General features: G+C 39.8%; 1 protein-coding gene across 1 annotated transcript; it reads right to left on the reverse strand.

Moving 5' to 3' along the window:
* Window positions 1-307: 307 nt before the first annotated feature.
* LOC145470783 (uncharacterized) lies at window positions 308-18,937 on the reverse strand. Its single transcript, XM_081454625.1, has 22 exons — window positions 18,755-18,937; window positions 18,228-18,366; window positions 17,511-17,833; window positions 17,189-17,327; window positions 16,612-16,751; window positions 16,243-16,431; window positions 15,485-15,623; window positions 15,197-15,319; window positions 13,926-14,092; window positions 13,578-13,716; window positions 12,404-12,711; window positions 11,297-11,435; window positions 10,768-11,099; window positions 9,474-9,612; window positions 8,778-9,076; window positions 7,753-7,894; window positions 7,119-7,574; window positions 6,067-6,398; window positions 4,734-4,854; window positions 4,154-4,311; window positions 3,266-3,415; window positions 308-514 (listed from the first exon to the last, which is right to left on the reverse strand). Exons 1-22 carry the CDS (start codon window positions 18,935-18,937, stop codon window positions 368-370), a joined length of 4,404 nt encoding a protein of 1,467 aa, XP_081310751.1. The 3' UTR covers window positions 308-367.
* Between the last annotated feature and the right edge of the window lie 89 nt (window positions 18,938-19,026).

The following is a 19,026-nucleotide window of genomic DNA, read 5'->3' on the forward strand; positions in this document are numbered from 1 at the left end:
TAAACCAGGTTGGTAACAAAGTTTCTTTCAATATGCACGTTTTTAAGAGAAACGTTCTTCTGCTTTGTATCGATTACAGTCCATACAGGGTATTCTGCACTTAAACGACGTACTCGTTTCCTTTAAGTGGTTCCGCTGAATTTAGGAACCTCCCGGCGCCTACTCCGGTTACAACGAAAGGAAATCTATTCTACTGCTAACTGGATGATTTAAAGTAGGCGTTTTGTTGTCAGTGTTGCCCAATGAAAAGGACTAAGAAAAATATTTCTAGGGGATTATTAACTAAGGACAATAACGTCATCTCGAGGGTTGCGCGCTAAGCTCGGGGTTCACGTTGTACCTTTGCTACGGTTGAAAGCAGTATAGTTTACCTACCTTCACAACCGTAAATTTCCAGCTTAGTGCAGATAAATTTGTACCAGTGAGTGACGCACAGCTTTATGTATCTTGCTTCGATTGCCTGAGGCAGAAACTCCCTGCTTATATCCGCCTGTGTTTTGTAGCCATGAAATATCTAAAGTTTAAAAAAGCGGACAAGAAAAGTAATATCAATATTATAAAATCATACTGCATATAACGTTCGCGCCAGGAATGCCTTGACGGTTCAAACCTGAACAGCGATCCTCTCTTTTTGAACCTCTATTTACCAATTACTGGGACACGTCTCTAAGCTAAGATGGCAGTTATTGATTATTCATACACTCAGGTAAGCTGTGGTTAAGTCCTTGCAAGTTGCAAACGATCTAATAAGCGGTTTTATAATACTTCCAAACGTTGAACACTCATTATGTCGACCATGTGACTGATTTTAAGATGACAGCATGCGTAGTGCATGTATTTATAAAATAACTGAGCTAGTACACGCGTTCTCATTGGTCGATAGGTTTGTTTAGATGAGAGTATGTGAACACGGTTGTGTCGTTTTGGATTCGACCGTATTTTTAGTCGGGCTTCCGTAGGGCAGCCCGAGTTATAAAATGTTAGCGTTTTGGTCGCCAAAATAGGGGTCATGGTTCCAGGCGTTCCATACGTAGACCATGGAAACTGGGAACGAGAAACGCGACATTGCTCGCGTGACAGAACGCGGTGTTTTGCGAAGAAATTTTTGGTGAGAATCGCGCCATATACGTTCATCTCGCATACAAAGATGTCGATCGTTTTCGGAAAGGGTCGGTCCACGAATTATATTGCTTGAAAGCCAGCCAGGTAAGCAAAGGTCAAGCTCGAAACGTTCTCGTGAGATAACAGTTGAGCCGATCGCGGTATGAGTTCAAACTACGAAAACACTGACAAAAAATAGGCAGTCAGTGACTGCATGTGACTACTGCTGTTATTATTTAGAACACTGCAGTAAAACAAATCATGTTGCAATAAAACGAGGTAAATACGAAAACGTTTTTGAACTGGTAGCTCATTAAAAACGTGCGACTTGTTCCTTGCACCGCGCAGTATATGTCGATCTCCAAATTTGTAAAGATAAGACTTTCGGTAACTTGAATTAAATATCTTACCTCCAAGTTAGTTGGCTTTCTAGTAGGGTGCAGAAAAAAAACAATAGCGTGCGATTTTGGAGGCAAACTGTGCGGGAAAAATTAAAACTGTGCGGGATTATTGACGAACCAATGTTAACGTTCTTGTCAAGTCCTAAGGAAAATCTGCATTGACGATAGTTTAGCCAGATTTATTTCACTAGTAGTTCAAATATATTTAGCAGTCTTAGCAATCGCTAATTCTTGTGGAAAACTGTGTCTGACTGCTAAAGAAAATCATGTTGCGTGACATGAACTAGACGAGCATGAAACCAAACTAAATAGCAAAACAGAATGCTGCATCTTCCCTTATAAATGAGTTCCTTTTTAAAAATACTCCTGCCTTGATTCAATAAAAATATGTAGCTCAAATATTTTTTCATAAACTGCGTTAAGGGTCGCAAATTCTCGGAAGTTATCCGCAAAAAATACAACTTGAAAGTTTATGCAAATTTTAAGTGCAATGCAATTTGCGCCGTGTCCTAGGACTGTTGTTTTCGCCAAGGAGTTTGTTTAATCGCTCTCCAAAGGAGATAAGACTCTTGAAAAGGGTTTAAGATCGCAACACGGCAAAGATGTTCAGCTGCACAATCCACTCGGATCGCCACGACCAGTAAACGAACTTCGAACAATTTCTGCTAGCATGTACAATGTAATCGCCATAAGTGGTAAAAAGACCTGGAAAATTCTTTGCAAACAAGTTCTCCACAAATGCGTAGACAGCTGTAATTGATTCTTGAACCAAAATGGTTTAAACTCACAACTTGCGATTGAATTAGGAGGATACTCAACGAAGCAACTTGAATAGTAAATATGTAAGCAGAACTCTTGTGCTAAAATGTCCTGATTCTTTAATTTGTTTTTATTGTGTCCAATACGCGTTTTCGTAAAGTATGATTTGATACTGCAGTACGAAGCCCGAGTAAACGCTCTTAGATCGTCTAGTTGAGAATTATTTTATAAAAGCAATAGAACACTTTTTCCGTTCTTACATAGCCGGCCTCATCTAAACACTCGGGGGGTTGGGAGAATTCTCGAAAGTTATGCAAACCCTCGCCCCCCGACTACGTCTCAGGTTTGCTCAACTGTCTCGAATTTTCCCAACCTTCTTCATGTTTAGATGAGGCTATGTAAACACGGAAAAAGTGCTCTATTGCTTCAGTAGCGGATCCAGACCTTGAGCTCGGGGGGGGGGGGGGGGGGGATTTGCGGATTTTTTTTTCTTTTTTTTTTTTCTTTTTGCTTGCCCTGCCGGCTTTTCTTCCTTCTGCGATTTTTTTTTTTACCAAAAATAAGGGGGCCCCTCCCCTAGATCCGCCACTGTGCTTAAATATAGAAGGGAGGATTCAGAAAAAAATACATAAATTGCCAGTTCCAGAACGGGTCATATCCCGGCTTAACATTAGTTTCATGCGTACATGTCCTAACTGTAAAGAAATTGACTTCTTTATTCTTTTTCTGAATCCTCCTTTCTACATAGACATGTACTTCGCTGTCTACATGGTCGACAAAGCGAGTGTTCACTGACATATGACATTGTAAAATCAACTTAACAACCGGTTATGAGATCGTCTGCAGCTTGCAAGAACTTAACCACAGCTTACCAGTAGGAATAATTAATGACTAGTGCTGCCTTAGCCACTGAGAGCACAAAAGGAAGATTTTTCAAACTGATGAATATCGTTGGTGAGAAAAAAGAAAATCCCCAGCCCCACCCCTGTCAGACGAATCCTTGCCTTTCGCTGTCCTTCATATGTGTAGTCCTTCCAGTTAGAGCCATCGTCACTGTACTGAATATAATATTCCTTTAAACGAGAATCTCTTTCCACATAAGCATTTCCTTGAGTTGCAATTGCTGTAATAGTCTTTCGTTGACCCAAATCGATCTGTAGGTAATAATAATGGGAATAAAAGATTACAGCTTTTGAAAAGGTTACTTGCTGGTTCTGGTTGTAGAAAAACCGTCTGACATGTTCTAGCTAATCATAGCATGAATATTGTTTACTTAGCAAACCGAGAACGGGTTTGTTACCATCTTGACAGGTAACAAAGCCATATCGACCAATCCTGTTTGGATGCGTGACTTCAATTTTCTGTGCTGGGTCACAGCTGACTCAATTGCATGTTGAACATGTCGTTGCACATGATTGTTACGTTAACTCCGTGGTTCACGGTGAGTCGAGCAAGTCAGTACAATCGTTAAAATCCTTTTAGACTGCTGATGAGCTCCCTATTTTCAGTAAAATAGTAGTTAACGTCATATATCAGAATATATTTGCACTTCCCCTGTTTTCATTCGGGTTTATTACTGACTGGCTAAACAAAACAGTCCACAAAGGTGACAGAAACATCAATGTTGAACGAATCAACCGTGAACCTCAGTCTCGCGGCAATGGTATGGTATGTTTGACTCTTAACGTCAACGCAAATGTCAACAATGCAATAGAGAGAATAACTAGAAAGTAAACACCTTGAAACCTTTGAGATTAATAAAGGCAACGTGGCCAGGAAGTTCTTTTGATTTCATCATATCTTTCAGTTGGTGCTTACATTACGATTCTGTAAGGTCAGCGAATTTGACTATGCATAAACTGAAGGATGAGAAAATACGAATGGGGTTATACCTGTACAAACTGGTTAAGGTTGTGATAATCAGCGCACCACATGTCTTTGTTGTAATATCCCAGGCGCACCCTCTCCTTAGTTCGACCTCCTTGAGATGAGACAGCTATGGATGAATCCGGGATTTGAAAATTTTCCAGCCCTAGCGGTTCCAAACAAGCTGCAAAACAAAAAAATAAAATAGAATTAAATCAAACCCCACCCTTGGATATTTATTTTACTTCAACAAGGGCCAATCAAAGACACTTATGAAATATCGCAATTACTGAAAATTGCAAGAGTTTAGGCACCTCCCTTCACTTGATTTGTTAGACCCATGTATGGCTTTCGTTGCCGCGACGGTGATTTGAAAGGGGGTTAAAAGCAACAGACATAGACGACGAATATTAAAAAAGCACTGATTCATACTGATTTCTAGTGTCAGTTTAGTGTTGTATTTACGTGCAGTAAAGACGAAGTTTAATAAAACCCAAAGTTTGTTCCATGACCACTGATGCAATAGTAAGAGAGTTCTAAAACGATGAGGTACAAAATCAAGAAATTGACATCTAAGAGGTACATGTTACCACATTTTTATGTCACCTTGACAACCATAAAGCTCCATTCTTAGGCAGATATGGTTGGACCATTCCTTAACAACGACACGTACAAATCGGGCGTGTACTGTGTTAACAAGTTTGTGTCTCTTATTCCCAGTGAACTCCTAAAGAGAAAATTCAGTAATGACTTAATTGTAAGGTACAAATATGTAGGATTTATGTTAGAGTTAATTCATGAATTTCGTCAAAACGTTGTCAAAGTAGCTCAAAGTAGATCCACAGAGTACTCAAGTTGACAATGTTATGACCAAATACACTGTCAATAACAGGACATACGCATGAAATACTCACGTCAATTTGTTTTTTACGATAACAAATTGGCATGTCAAATTGTCCTCTCTGGCTCGTTGCGTCAACATCGCATAAATTATAAATTCATGATGCGTCTATCCGCTTATTGGCAATGAAAATTAGGTAATGAAAGCGCGAGAATTTCTGCAGTTATCGTACAAAAGAAAGTTGTCTCTCACAGCAATGCGGTAGACAGCGGAGGTGGAAGATTGCTATAATAGGTATTGGTAACAGGACTCAGAGGAATCCAATTCGGAATGTAATAAATAACTGTTACAGAATTGGACGACACAAACTGAATCATAACTGTAAAAAATCGAGGAGCAAAATAAGGCAAACTCGAACCTTGCTCACGATTTGTCATCTATATTTGTTTCAAAGTGTGCTGGGAAAAAGTAATTTCTAAGGATTTAAGGATACTAATGAAGAAGGAGTAATCAGTTATAATCAAGCAGCAACCAAGTAACGCTCGCGCGGCATGAGAATTTTTGTCGATGGAGACCTTGCTGTTGGATACCTAAGCTGAGCAGACTCAATTTTACGAACAAAAGGGAATGCTATGAACCAGTCAGATTCAAGAAGTTTTTGTCACAGTTATGTACGAGCGTCTTTCAAAAGAGACGCCCTCTCTTGCCTCCTAGCCACTTTGGAATAAACGTCTCTTGGTATAACATAGTTTAAAAAACTTTGGAGATGTCCTAAGTCTGCCCTCCAAGGAACAAGATATCCAGGAACGTAAACATTCAGAAACACGTCTACAAGACAATTAATTTAGACTGTTTTGGTTGGTTATAACATGTTTCAAATATTGAGAAAACTTGTCTTGCAAATAATAGCACTGCCTATCAGTATAAGCACTTAGTGCATTTATGAAGGAACAGCAGTTTTTCTACCCTCTTTATGTCATCAAAACTAGAATTAAACGTCCACTCGATAAAAAGCATTGACCTAGTAGCCTTCAGACTCGCTCTAAAGGAATTTTAACCATTGGAGATCTTATGATTTTTGTTGACTTAACTATTAACCTTAACTCCACTGCCGTCAGAGTACTCTGACCAAGTCAACCCATTCTCACTGTAATCAACTACAAACTTGGTAACCCAGGCCTTTCCCATCGGTTCGGCCGGTGAAGTCTTAAGCTTTCCCTGTACGGCAATCTGTGAAATGATGTGAACTCGTCTGAGCTGCACTTGGATAAACTCATCCGGGACATTGTCACGTGCGCACCACGCGCCTTTCCCGTGATGTCGATTATAACGAGCGTTCCATGGTACATAGCCTTCACCAAGATAACTGGAAGCATTTATAGACGCGTCTGTGATCTTCGAATTTTCCATCCCCAAGTCGTCATTGCAGCCTAAACAAATCCAAAGAACGTTAAATATGTTATTTTCTCTTTTGGTTTTCAGTGGTGTTTCTCTAATTAAGCGGCCACTTTCTCTGCTAAAACACGAACTATATACGATCAAAATATTTTAAAAACAGTCCATGAAACTGCGAGCTGAAAGGCAATAGGCCTAGGTTTTCCAAGATTCCAACAATGGCAGCATTTCCCGGCCAAAACTGTACTGGACCTCACAACCCTAAAATCCCCAGAGAAATACCAACCAAATAATGCCCACATCAGAATTATCGAGAGCATGCAAATAATTAAGCACGACTTTTCTCGCAGAATGTTGACACGTGACTGCAATATCCTCAAAACTAATGTGGGAGCAGAACAGTTCTTGATATTTTAAAATAAAATTTTGTATTGAAAATAAAATTACGCCACTGTCAAAGATACGCCATGTCAAGGATTGAGACCGGCAAAAGTTTGACTTCCTGCTGACTATCATGTTGAGAGACTGGCGCAAATGCCTGTTCAGTCCTCACCATCTCTTAGCACTTATCACACTGTGACTGAAGTCCGCGGATCCACGTGAACCACTGACAGTTGTCCTACGTTTAAAGATAAGCTTCACCAAAGATAAGCTTTATCCTAATCTGATTAACTGACATAAGTTATATGAAAAATCTAGGAAGTGACCAAGTAATGCTAGTACAGCAACATATTTTAACATCAAGTTGAGCTCACCTTTATAACCGAATACCTGTACTCTGAGGCAGATTGCACTGTGCCAGTTTTTTACAACAATCTTCAGAAAACGAGCATTAACTTCGTATAAGAACTTGTTCTTGAATACACTTGAGCAGTCTGTATTTGCTGCAAGTTCAACTATCTTATTCCCTGGGTTTCCAAACGACTGTGTGTAGGTAAACCAGGCAGCCCCGTCCACGCTGTATTCTAACCTGTATTTTGAGACGCATTCGTTGTTGCTATGGTGACCTTGGGTGGCAATCCCAGTGAGCATCATTGTCTCTCCAAAATCGAGCTGCAAGCTTTCGTCTCTGGTCTCTCGACTTGCGCACCATGAACCTGTGTGGCTTAACAGCTGCGCCTTTTCAGGTTCGTGTGACGGTCTACTGCTCGAGGCTGATGACGAAACAACTGGTAGGATGTCATTTCCGATGCCATGTGACTCTGAACAGGCTGTAAAATATAGACAGCGCTATTTAAAATGTTAGCAAAATATAGAATACAGGCCAGAGTCCGCGTTCTTGGTGCTGACGAAAAAAAGCGGGCTCTGAGGGTGTAAATGTGTGTCCAGGACTGAAGTCGTATGTGCCCTCCTACGGTCTTAATTGACTCCTTAAAGTAACAAGCTTACCTTCACAGCCGTAGAGTTCCATTGTGACCTGTGGACGCTTGATCCAGTCCTTCAGCAAAACTCGTATGTACCTTGCAGTGATGTTATGCTGCAATCTGTGCTTTGATGGGAAGAAGCGATTCTCTGAAGGAGCCTGGAACGTCTGTAAACATAAACCATGTCTGTTCTACAGTAATTTTTCCTAATGATAAGCAAATAATTCTCTCAATGTAAGTTAAGAGAATTTGGTGTTCCATCAAGATAAGTATGCTTAGTTGATTTGTTGACACTTCAGAAATGATCGAACTAAATTACCAATTACCACTTTAGGTCGAGCCGAGCAGGAAGTTATTTGGTTAGTGGTCATGAATAGCGTACATACGGACGTGCAGTCCTGTCCAAGCTTTCTCGGTGAAGTAGCATTTTATCATATCAACTTCATTGCGCTTGTTTTAGTTAAAAAATCATAAAGTTTTCAGATAAATGTTTTACATTACGTGCTTAATGAAATACTATGGTATGCGGGATCGGTTATGTCAAACGCAAGTGCACCATTAACTTCTAACACAGTGTTTACGCTTTCTTTCTGTGGTATAGTAAACTTCTGCATTATTAATTACCAATATGCTTGACAATTTACCTAAAGTGCAAGGGCAAATCCGTTTTCCATTGTTTCAGACCAATTGAGGATTAAAATGTGGCTTCAAAAATCAGGCAATTAAATGGTCGGTCTCGACATTACCCTTTTACCGCATGCGTAAAGCTTACATCAAATCTACAAAATGAATTTCTTAATTTTGTATCAAGCCTACAACTTACTTGCGATTGTTGCAGACACGAACAATGTCGTAAGATTTTGAAACACGTTTCAAAACCTAGGGCATTCGTAACCTCGGGAAGTGTTACATGAGGTTTACTGACTGCTAACGATTCTTTGTATGCTGGTAAATCGTTTTTCTCAAGGATATCGACAGCTTTTTCGAGTGAATTCTTTCACCAATAAGAGAAGGCAAAGTTTCCTGGTTACGTTCTAAACCTTTTTTTACCTTTAAAACGCCATTTTCCATGTAAGAGAAAAAGTCACTGCCGTCCCTGCTGTAGTTTAAGGCAAATTTGGTGATCCAGTTTTTATTGCTGCTTGAAAAACGTCCTTTAATGGTTACAGCAGTCAGTGTTTTCCCTCCAGGGCCCAGGTCGACCTGAACGTACTCGTCTACTTGAGGTTGCAACAGAAAGTAATCGGGTTTGTTTAACCGAGTACGAATAGCATCATAACTTGGAGTAGTCGTCAGAAGAGCATAATTAGGAATGTCAAGATTTTCCATACCAAGAGCATCTCCACAAGCTGGAAAAGGAAACGAAGAAATGCATGAACAACGGGAAATATGCATTGACGACCTTAAGCAGCTTTTATTGACTCACAACAGCGTCTTTATTTCCTATTCCCTGGCGTTTTTTTTGATTTTTTAGTAGTGTTTTTTTGATGTTTATTCCCGCTATCGGGAATCTTTAAAACCTTTCTGCTTAACTGAAAATTATCCTTGAAATGAAAGGTTACGAAAAACATTTCATTTGGGATTCCGATACAGATATACTATTTCCTTTCAAGTTTTACTTTTGCGCTCTTAAAACACACTTATTTAGCCATAAGGATAGCATTGCCCCAATATCAAAATTAATAAGCCTCGGCTACATCACAGAAACAAAGGTTACATTGTTTTCGCAAGAGACCATTTGCCCACCTTGACATCCGTAAAGTTCTACTCGCATGCAAATGTGTCGGTGCCAGCTTTGAGGAACAATTCTGACATGACGACCAACAATCGCAGCTCCCAAAGAAATGAACGTCACCTCATGTGGATTCGAGCTACCAATAAATACCTGAATAAAAATAAACAGTAATCGATCTATATTTTTGTGACAGCATTTCTGGTATAACGTTTCTTTAAAACCTCTAATACACTCCTTTTCTTTTTACATTTTTATTTACACTTCAACGGCTCACATCAATTTGTAAAACAATAGGCTAAAAATTAATAAATGGCTATTAAGTTTACGTGAGTAGCTGACGTTATACTACAAGTGACAAAAAAGAGAACTACACAAAAAGACATCAAGAACAACTGGAAACAAACAAACAAAATGAGTGAATCATTTCGTGATTACAAAGAGCGAATCAAGCTAAATTATTTCTTTGGTTACTTGCGTATTTAATCTATCTACATAATAATTTGATTTCTGGCCAGGACTAAATATCCATTTCATTTCAAAATAATCCTTCTTATTTGTTTTACCCTCAGTTTCATAAATTATTTTTTAGCTATTTTGTTTTGATAACCTTTAATTTTAGGATGTATTTTGTTTCTTCTGCAGTCCCACAAAAACAGCTTTCCAACAATAATAAAGTAATTTAATTGAAGGGCATTGCTTAGATATTATACCAAATAAAACATTCTGCAAAGGAAGACGAAACTGTTGATTTGATAAAAGGCACCAATAAGATTCAAAATCGTTCCAGAATTGCCTTGAGTAAGGGCATTGGTAAAGGATATGGTACAAAGTTTCTGGTTCGGCCACACAAAAAGTACAAACATTGTTTGTTCTGTAACCAGTTTCGAATAATTTTTTATTTGTGTGGAGTATATTATTAAGCACTTTATAGTGGAAAGTCTAATACATCCTCAAATAGCCACTAATTGGGATTATGTTAGATGCTCAGTGAATGACATCCAGCCTGACTTGCAAACTGTTCTAAAGCTAGACTGCAAACAGTCTTTTCCTTTTCCAAGCATGCCACGTGAATACAGGAAAGCGGAGCAAATCCCTCTCTCGTGTGTCTCCTAATTTGCATCCTTTTAACTTTTCCAATCGCCAGGAGGATTTCTTTAACAAAACCAGACTTGCTGTAGCCTATGCTAAAATACGTTCAACGCCGGTGGCGTAAACCTATTCTATGACCGTTTCCTCCCCGAAAAGATTGATTCACCCGTAAACGCCGGTAAAAGTTTGGAGGCACACGAACAAAGCCACACATACCTTTGAAACTCCATCATGCTCATGATCTGTCCATTCCATCCCATCTACACTGTATGACACTGTGAAACTCTTCACCCACGCGCTCTCCACAGTAGGATGTCTACTAACGCCCTCTTTGCCTTGAATACCAAGGCTGTGTATTTGATTCACGTGACCCAAATCAATCTGCAGGTACTGAGTGTTATCGTTATTTTTGGCGCACCATGCTCCACCTCCCACTTTAGCACCCAGTCTCCCCATCCACGGCAGGTAGTTCGTTCCGAGCGAACTGGAAGCTGACATAACTTCATTTGGTATTATCCACTCTTTTAGTCCCAGGGGCCAAGTACATTCTAAAGAACAGATGTTTCATCATTAGTCGAATACATACTGAAAGACCTCTTTGGTAAATCGGGCTTAACTATAGATGCAAATCAGACTTTAAGCTGTCAGCTCAGCCAATATCAGCCAGCTCTATATCTGAGTGAAAAGAGCTCGCCTCTATGGTAACGTTGTAGTGAAGTAATTCGAAATGGAACATTTCGCAGACCTTCATAACCATAAAGCTCTACTCTCATACAAGCCAAGTCAGTCGACATCTCAGGAAGGAACCTGTAGAAACGCGCTCTTATTTCCAAAGCAAGTGGAAACTTGAAAGCTTGCGAATAATCCACGGGTGCCGTGAACTCCTAAAAAGAAACAGTTTTTCTACGATTAGTCTTGCCGTGCCTCTATTCCAACACACATTTATCTAGAGTACTCATAGTTGGGTAACGAGGACTGTGCGCGAGATAATTCAATGGAAATCCTTAATTCCTATGATATCACAGACAAGAATCTCCAGGAATTCAACATCACGTAGCCCTTAAAAACACTAAGGAATATTTTCGGATTCTTCATTTACTAAACTTTATTTACGGTGATCTTTGCACAGTGATCTATCTGCTGACAGACATTGAGAGTACATTCCGGTTAACAGCTCTCCACCAAGACCTTGGGTGTGACCCGCCCTCCTCTCACCTTTACGTTATTAACTTGTGGAGGTTCTCAAAAAACTACGGAGCGAGATAAAGGAGAGAGAGGCTTGGTGCACCGCGCTTCTCGCCAATTTTTCGCGCGCCATTTTTGCTCGCTGAGCCTCAAGGACTCAGATTGGCTTTCTTATCTTGCCTGATAGGTAACTTTTGCAGATTTGTGCAATGTTTTTTGTTCATGTGTACATGAATCTTTAGAAGCCTTTGTGTGGGGGATCCAGGGGTGACTTGGCCTCAGAATGCCGGGAATCCCATTTCCGAGGATCTCGACTTTAAAACTGTCTGGGGTAGAATGACCCCTACAGGGGACCGCCTCAGACATTCCATATCTCAAACCCCTTTCTCTAAAATCATATAATCGCCCCAGGCCTTAGTGCGGCATCTCCTTCCAACGTCGTGCACTGTTACAAAGTTTTCTGTGATGGAATTTTGCATGCTCAATTAATTAATCAAGAGAATGTTATTAAGTCTTGAAGTTTTTACTTTTCAGCTCATATCGAAACATTTCTTAAAACCGCTACTGAGTATAAGCTCCTGACTCCCCTAGCTATTAGTTTATACCGGCAAGCCATCATAAAACCCTTAAAAGAACTTAATAAATCAGGTTGTGCTGTGTTCGTCACCTTTTCCCCAGCAACTGTTGTATATTTTCGCCAGAATCCGCCGTCGTTACTTGAAGATAGCTTAAATGTCGTCACCATGCCTCCTCCACTTTTTCCCGCCACTGCTATTTGGTTCACAACTACGACTCGACCCAGGTCGATATGCAGATAGGGTGATGAGTCGGAAGGTGCGGCACACCAGCCTTTCGTATCAGGTACCACATTTAACCTCGCCATCCATGGTTCGTTCCCAGATCCTGAGTAGCTCGATGAAGTTATTTTGTCGTTTTCGATTAGTCCTGATGCGATTCCCATGGGATGTGACCGAGCTGTCAAGTGAGATGCATGTAAATGTTGATTGTCAACCCCGGTTTGCAAGCGCTAAGCTTTAGAAGAAACATTTATCAAAATGGCCAGCACAATGAGCTCTAGCGTGTTATAAGTTTAGATACATTCGTGGTGTTTCAAGTAATATATAAAACACGAAAGACCGTGTTTGACCACATTTCTAAACACCGAGAAGGGAGTTGAAAATACGACTCGCCGCGGAGTATTTTTGACAAACTTTGAGGTGTTTGGAAATGTGGTCATACACTGTCTTGAGTGTTTGATATGCCTTCTCGATCGAAACTGAAACTAAGGAGAAAACGGAAAAATAAAATCGTAAAAACCTGTGCCAATTAAGATCCGATATCCAAGCACCGTTCACATTACCTTGATGAATTATTCATGAGTTTGAGAAGTATCACTTCTTTTTAATTAAAGAATAAATGCCGGGTCTTAAAAGTCGAATTGAAAACATACGCCCTTACAACGTTTAATGGTGGTCCCAGTGATCGGAGCCCGACTTGGCAGTTGTATTTATTTCCAGGTTATTTTAACAGATTAATGAACCATCACAATATGCCATTTGTTTCCCTCGCTAGGGAGCTGCAATCCGACAACTAAAGAAATTTGACTTACAAAATATCCTTTGTAATGAAAATCTTCACGTTTTTATTTCACTTTACTGACCAGAGACAGAGTATGTTTGTTCCATACCTTATCGTCCCTTAATCAGACTACTATACATTATTATAGTTTGTTTGTTAGAGGTCAGCATTCTCCATAAAAATAAGTAGTTTATGTTTACGACTGATTCCCGAGACCTGGTATTAAAATAGCATGGGCGCATTTCCAAGAAATGTTTACTTACTCTCACAGCCGTAGACTTCTAATCTTACGGAAACGTACTCCACCCACTCTTTCAAAACGAAGCGTACATAACGAGTGATAACTTGGTACTCCAGGACATTTAGTACAGTAATATCTGGGCTTGTATTGCCCGGCATATCCTGTGGAACAAAGAGAACAATGCAAGTGTCTAAAAGAGAGCAGTTTCTTTTCTAATTTCTGTTCCACTCTTTCTCCTTGCCGAAAGAATAAGACTGCCGTTTCTTTTCATTAAAAGCTGACAATTCTGGTGATATTTCCAACCTGATGATTGATGTGATTGCCTTGTAACTGCATGAGCATCACAATTTCATGCTGAAAATGAACTTACCTTAACTTCTCCATGTTCTTTGTAATAAAACCATTCACCTTCCTGTCTGCTAAACGCCAGTCGATAACTTCTCACAAATGCCTTCCCTCGATATCTACCCTGCGTGGCGACAGCAGTGACAGTATTCAATTTTCCCAGGTTGACTTGTAACACGACTTCTTCACGACCTTAAAAACGAAAATGAAAAAGATAAACTAAACTAAACATCATTTTTAGGTAGTTTTGATGATTTTTTGGGAAAAACAGTGTCAAAAATATGGCTCTCTTTCTTCACCCATGCACATAGTGCGCTTGGACACCAAGATTGAAGTATTAAGTGATCATTACATTACGTGAATTGCTGAAGGTAAAGTTAGTATTTCGAGATTTTTCCAAGACAAAACGACAGGTTTAAATAACGTCTGCCAGACTTTTTCGATTCGTTACCCAGCCTCGTGCATGAGTAATTCGTGATTTCATTCATACCATAGCCTCAGTGTACTGGCCGTGTACTTTGTAATAAAACTAGGCCATATTTTGAGGCTTTCATCGACACTAATGTGTCATTAGACAAATTTCGATATATTAGAATTCAGCCTAAAACAGTAGACCTCAGCACGTGGCTCTGGGGAAAAAAACTATAGAGTTTGTGGTATTTATTTCCCAGAGCCTCGTGTTGAGGTCTAATGTGTTAGGCTGAATTTTAATATATCGAAATTGGTCTGTTGCATTTTGAATTTTGTCATTTTGCATTTGTGTTTGAGTAAAACTCGGGTAGGGGAATATCCTGATTATAACGTCATCGTTTTCGGAAAGCTTTGTTTTCAAAGTGTTCACCGTCCACATTAACTAAAACGCAAAGCCGGCGTTTTCAAATCCGTCCGGTTTGAAGATCGTTTTCGAAAAGCTCCGTTTTCGTGACGGATTAGTGTGCACGTAAGGCCTAACAAGCGAAATAAAGCTCCGATGTTAAATTCCTTCGGCGTAGTGTGGACGGGGATTTTGCAATTCGAAGAAAAGTCTGAAATTGATGAAGAATGATTTTAGAAGAAATGTTGGTGTATTATTGCAAGGCAAGGCAAGTCCATGATGTTTTCGTTTTTGAGATTCGAATTCTTGCTAAGTTCCAGACGTGGCATTCACGGCTAATTATTTGGAACTCCACTGCAAATGACTTCCTTTATTTCTTGAACCATGAAGTAAGTTATACGAGAGAACAAATGCTGTCGAAATCTGTTGGAATCTGCCGTTTTAATGTTAAAAAATGTCAAGATCAACATTTCTATACGCACCTCCATAGAATTGACTGCTGCCTTCATAGTTTAACCTTGCATTGAAAATATTATCTAGGATAGTTGACTTTACGTTTGTTCTAGGTATAGAGAAGTCCTCCATTCCCAGAGGCTGAAAACAAGCTGTAATAGTAAAAAAACAACGCTGAGAATCAATTGAAATCAGTGCACTGTAGCAGTTTTAAACCGACTAGGAATTGATTGGTTTACATTTAAAAGACGTTCACCGTAGTTTAAGACACAGATAAAGTTCAAAGATTTTCCTGAGCATAGCATTTGAAAAATCACCTTTGCATCCGTAAATTTCCACTCTCATGCAAATTCTGTTGAACCAGTTCACAGGACGAAGACGGACATAGCGAGCAATCACAGGGTCCCCCAAATCGTGACTGACAACAACAGAGGTATTACTGTTCCCGGAGAAGACCTAAAAAAGGTTAATTCGACAATTTCAATCACTTAATACCTTATGACTGAGCAAATGAAGATAACAAATACTGAAAATAACATGACTAGCTTGTAGTTATTTACTTTTATTGTAAATCATGTCGAGGCCCCAAAGCTTAAAGGGTCCTTATAAAGAGCGCTTTATGACCTATGCAATACAGGTCTCCAAGCGGGTGCGTTCGATGTTTGACCGATCTCTCTCTCAAAAGTATCACTGCAGCATTATGACAAATTGAAAATACACTCGTCCTTTCAATGAGTAGGATTGAAAGGAAAGTCAACAAGAATTTTGTTTGTGAGTGTGCAGACTTGTATATATATATGTGTGTGTCGGGTTGTGGGCTTCAGTGGCACTCCCTTTGGGACCCTTACAACCGATTTACATGCCCAGGGTAAATGATGTATTTCATGTATCAAGCAGGAAATGAAAACTCTGTGTAATTAAAGCAAGAAGACTGGAGACACATTTACGTAAAAACGACATCACGTAAACATTTCCACCATTTCATCATTTTATCACTTCGTCTTCATCATAAGCGCCGGTCGAGAAAACAAACACTCAAAAGTGTCTATGTCATTGCACCGTTTTTTCTTCTCACCCTCGTCTTGCCATCCTCTGTGTAATTCCACCAGTGCATCGTATCTTGTCTAAACTGCATGATATAGCTAGTGACCCAGGCATCCGGGATAATACATCCGGGCACAGGGTATTTTCCTTGAGTGGCTACACGTTTCACACGATGCAAGCGTTGTAAGTCTATTTCCAAGTACTGATTCTCGTCGTTTTTCTGTGAACACACACAAAATATCTGTTGTCCAGTTTTTCTATTTATGTATAATTTTTTCGTCAAGCCATCGTGTTGCTCTCTCCTCCCATAGGCCTTTCTTTGTTAAATTAGGAAAGACGTTATTAAGGTCAGGGCCATTTGGAGTATTTTTATGTGAAAGGGATAAAGGTATTTACTTACTCCTGCACACCAGGCTCCTTCTCCCAGCTGGCTGTGTAACCTGGCCAGCCAGGGTTCATAATTTACCCGCAGAGCGCTTGAAGCTGTGATGACTTCGTCCGATATTTCACCGCTCTCCATTCCCAAGGAATCACTGCAGTCTTTTAACAGAATATAACGAAACAAGAACGAAAAAATTTTAAAAATGTCTGATGTTTACATTTATTCTTAAAATGCCTTCGTGGAGCATTGTTAAAAGATAATTTTATGTCATTAATTGGTACTAATGTTTGGAGTTTACAAGATATCAAATAATATCATATCATCATCATATCATAGCAATTTTTCTTACAAGGGGGAAAGGTGCAATGAGGTTTACCCTATGTAAAGCACCAACCCGTGAGACAAGGCCAGAGCACAACACCGAGAACTACGTGCCCTACTCTTTGCGATAAGTGTGTGGGTTATTTGACGTCCCCTTCTAACCATGTAACACTGAAGGTGCAAAAGACGGGGCCTACGGTTTATAACATAACATAACATAACATAACATCCATCAACCGAATTCACATGTCGTTAGTACATTACATCACTATACCTTCCTTAGCAAACACCTCCAGTCTTAAACAAGGATGGCTCACCCAGGTTTTGGGGTAAATACGTAAATATCGTGCACGAAGGTTATATTTGATATCAACTTTAACCACATCTTGTCGATGAGCGTTCCCATAAAACACCTAAAACATAATATAAGGTATGAATACTAGGTCGTCATGATCTATAAATTGGCAAGGAAAATGTCTTTGTCAAGAAGTCTCTTATGGATACATTGGAACGGAAAAGAAACGACTGTTTTCTACCCTGCTATTGAAAGTTCGAAAGCACCTTGGCTGTCTAATCATTCAAGGTTTTGTTTGTACCTTTAAGTCTCCGACCTCTGTATACTGCTTCCAAAATATCCCATCAAGACTTGAGCTAATGGTAAATGTTTTGACATACTTGTCCTCGGAAGAATGAGACTGGATAGCGATCGCGTGAATAACTTTGACAAGTTTAAAATCCAGTTGTAGAAACTGAATCTTGTCTGGATCAGTGCTGTCTGCACACCACGATGATCCGGGGGACTCGTCGTTTATTTTAAGGCTTCCTTGCCATGGCGTTAAAACAGATCCATCGAATCCGAACACGTCAGGATATTCAAAATTTCTGGTCATTTTTGAAGCGTCTATAGATCGTGTGCAAACTGCAAATAGAAAACCGTTTGATTATAGCGGTTATTGAAATCGATAAACTATGCTCTTAAAGTAAAGTGTAAAGAACAAAGTAACTAAAGTTGTGAGTAGTATGGCCAGAAGCTAGCTAAAAAAGGCTTGGCAGCGAACTCACTGTAAGGCTTGTAAAAGCATCCCGTCCAACCTGACCTTAGATACGTAATTGACAAAACAATGGCGGCAAATAACCATTCTACACTTCTGAGTTATTTCTTGACACTGACTATGTTCACAAATGAGAAACAAGAGGCGCTTTTCAATAACAATGTCATCTGAGTCTGATCATTTCATTGCCCTTCATGAGCAGATTGACTTTATAGTGGTTCACATACGACCAGGAAATGACGAGTGATTCTAGATGCTAACCTATGCATCCGTACACTTCAACTTTCATGTGTCGCCTTCCAAACCACTCTTTGGGCCAAAAACGCACGAAGCGTGCAGTGATGTTCCTCATTAGGAAATGCTTTGTTACTGTATTAGTAAGGGCGGCACTTGTAAATATCTACAGTAAAACAAAACCATCACATTTATTACAGCTAAACAATATCGGGACAATTGCTGTTCAAATGCAACACCTTGGTGGCACTTAATCTATGGTATTACAAAGGTAAACAAAAAGCGGCCACACAGCCTCCTGGGTACAGTAAAGCATAGCATTGTACAAAAAAAAAAAAACATGAAAACTGGAGATTGCACATAGTTGTCCGTGTGGGCCAAAATCGAATTCTTTGAAGGTGTTTTAGTGATGGCAATTTTCTCATCGACCTAGAAGACATGAGGATAACCTCACAGAGAGAAACGAATGCACCTAATAGTCTGCGATCAAGACATTTTCCCTTTTCCCTTCATGCCTGTCCATGTACCGTCCTAACGTTAAATCTCATATTTACCCTGACGTCACCGTCCTCTCTGTAATCAAACCATTGCAAACTATCAATAGAAAATGACAACTGGAATTTCACCACGGCTGTCTTGTATGTCTTGCGTCCTTGAGTTGCCACAGCAGTGATCACATGATCAGTTATACCAACTGCGATCTGCAGAAACGCGTTTCGATCTGTGGTGGCTGCCATCCACGGGTATGTTGATGAGAAAAGTCGACCTCTGTAAGGGTAATATCCACCATGAAAAGAAGAAGTTAGGACTGATTGGTCGGGAATGT

This window comes from Orbicella franksi, chromosome 2 (assembly GCF_964199315.1).
Source record: "Orbicella franksi chromosome 2, jaOrbFran1.1, whole genome shotgun sequence".
NCBI lineage: Eukaryota > Metazoa > Cnidaria > Anthozoa > Scleractinia > Merulinidae > Orbicella > Orbicella franksi.

What these genes read in the sequence shown, in the direction of transcription:
- LOC145470783 (XM_081454625.1), bottom strand. Translation starts at nt 18,937, where the DNA reads ATGGCAGCCACCACAGATCGAAACGCGTTTCTGCAGATCGCAGTTGGT. An exon ending in CAGAGGATGGCAAGACGAGG is followed by an intron (nt 15,624 to 16,242) that starts GTGAGAAGAAAA and finishes AACCTTTTTTAG; the next exon opens with GTCTTCTCCGGGAACAGTAA. An exon ending in AGAACTTTACGGATGTCAAG is followed by an intron (nt 9,077 to 9,473) that starts GTGGGCAAATGG and finishes TTCCTTTTCCAG; the next exon opens with CTTGTGGAGATGCTCTTGGT.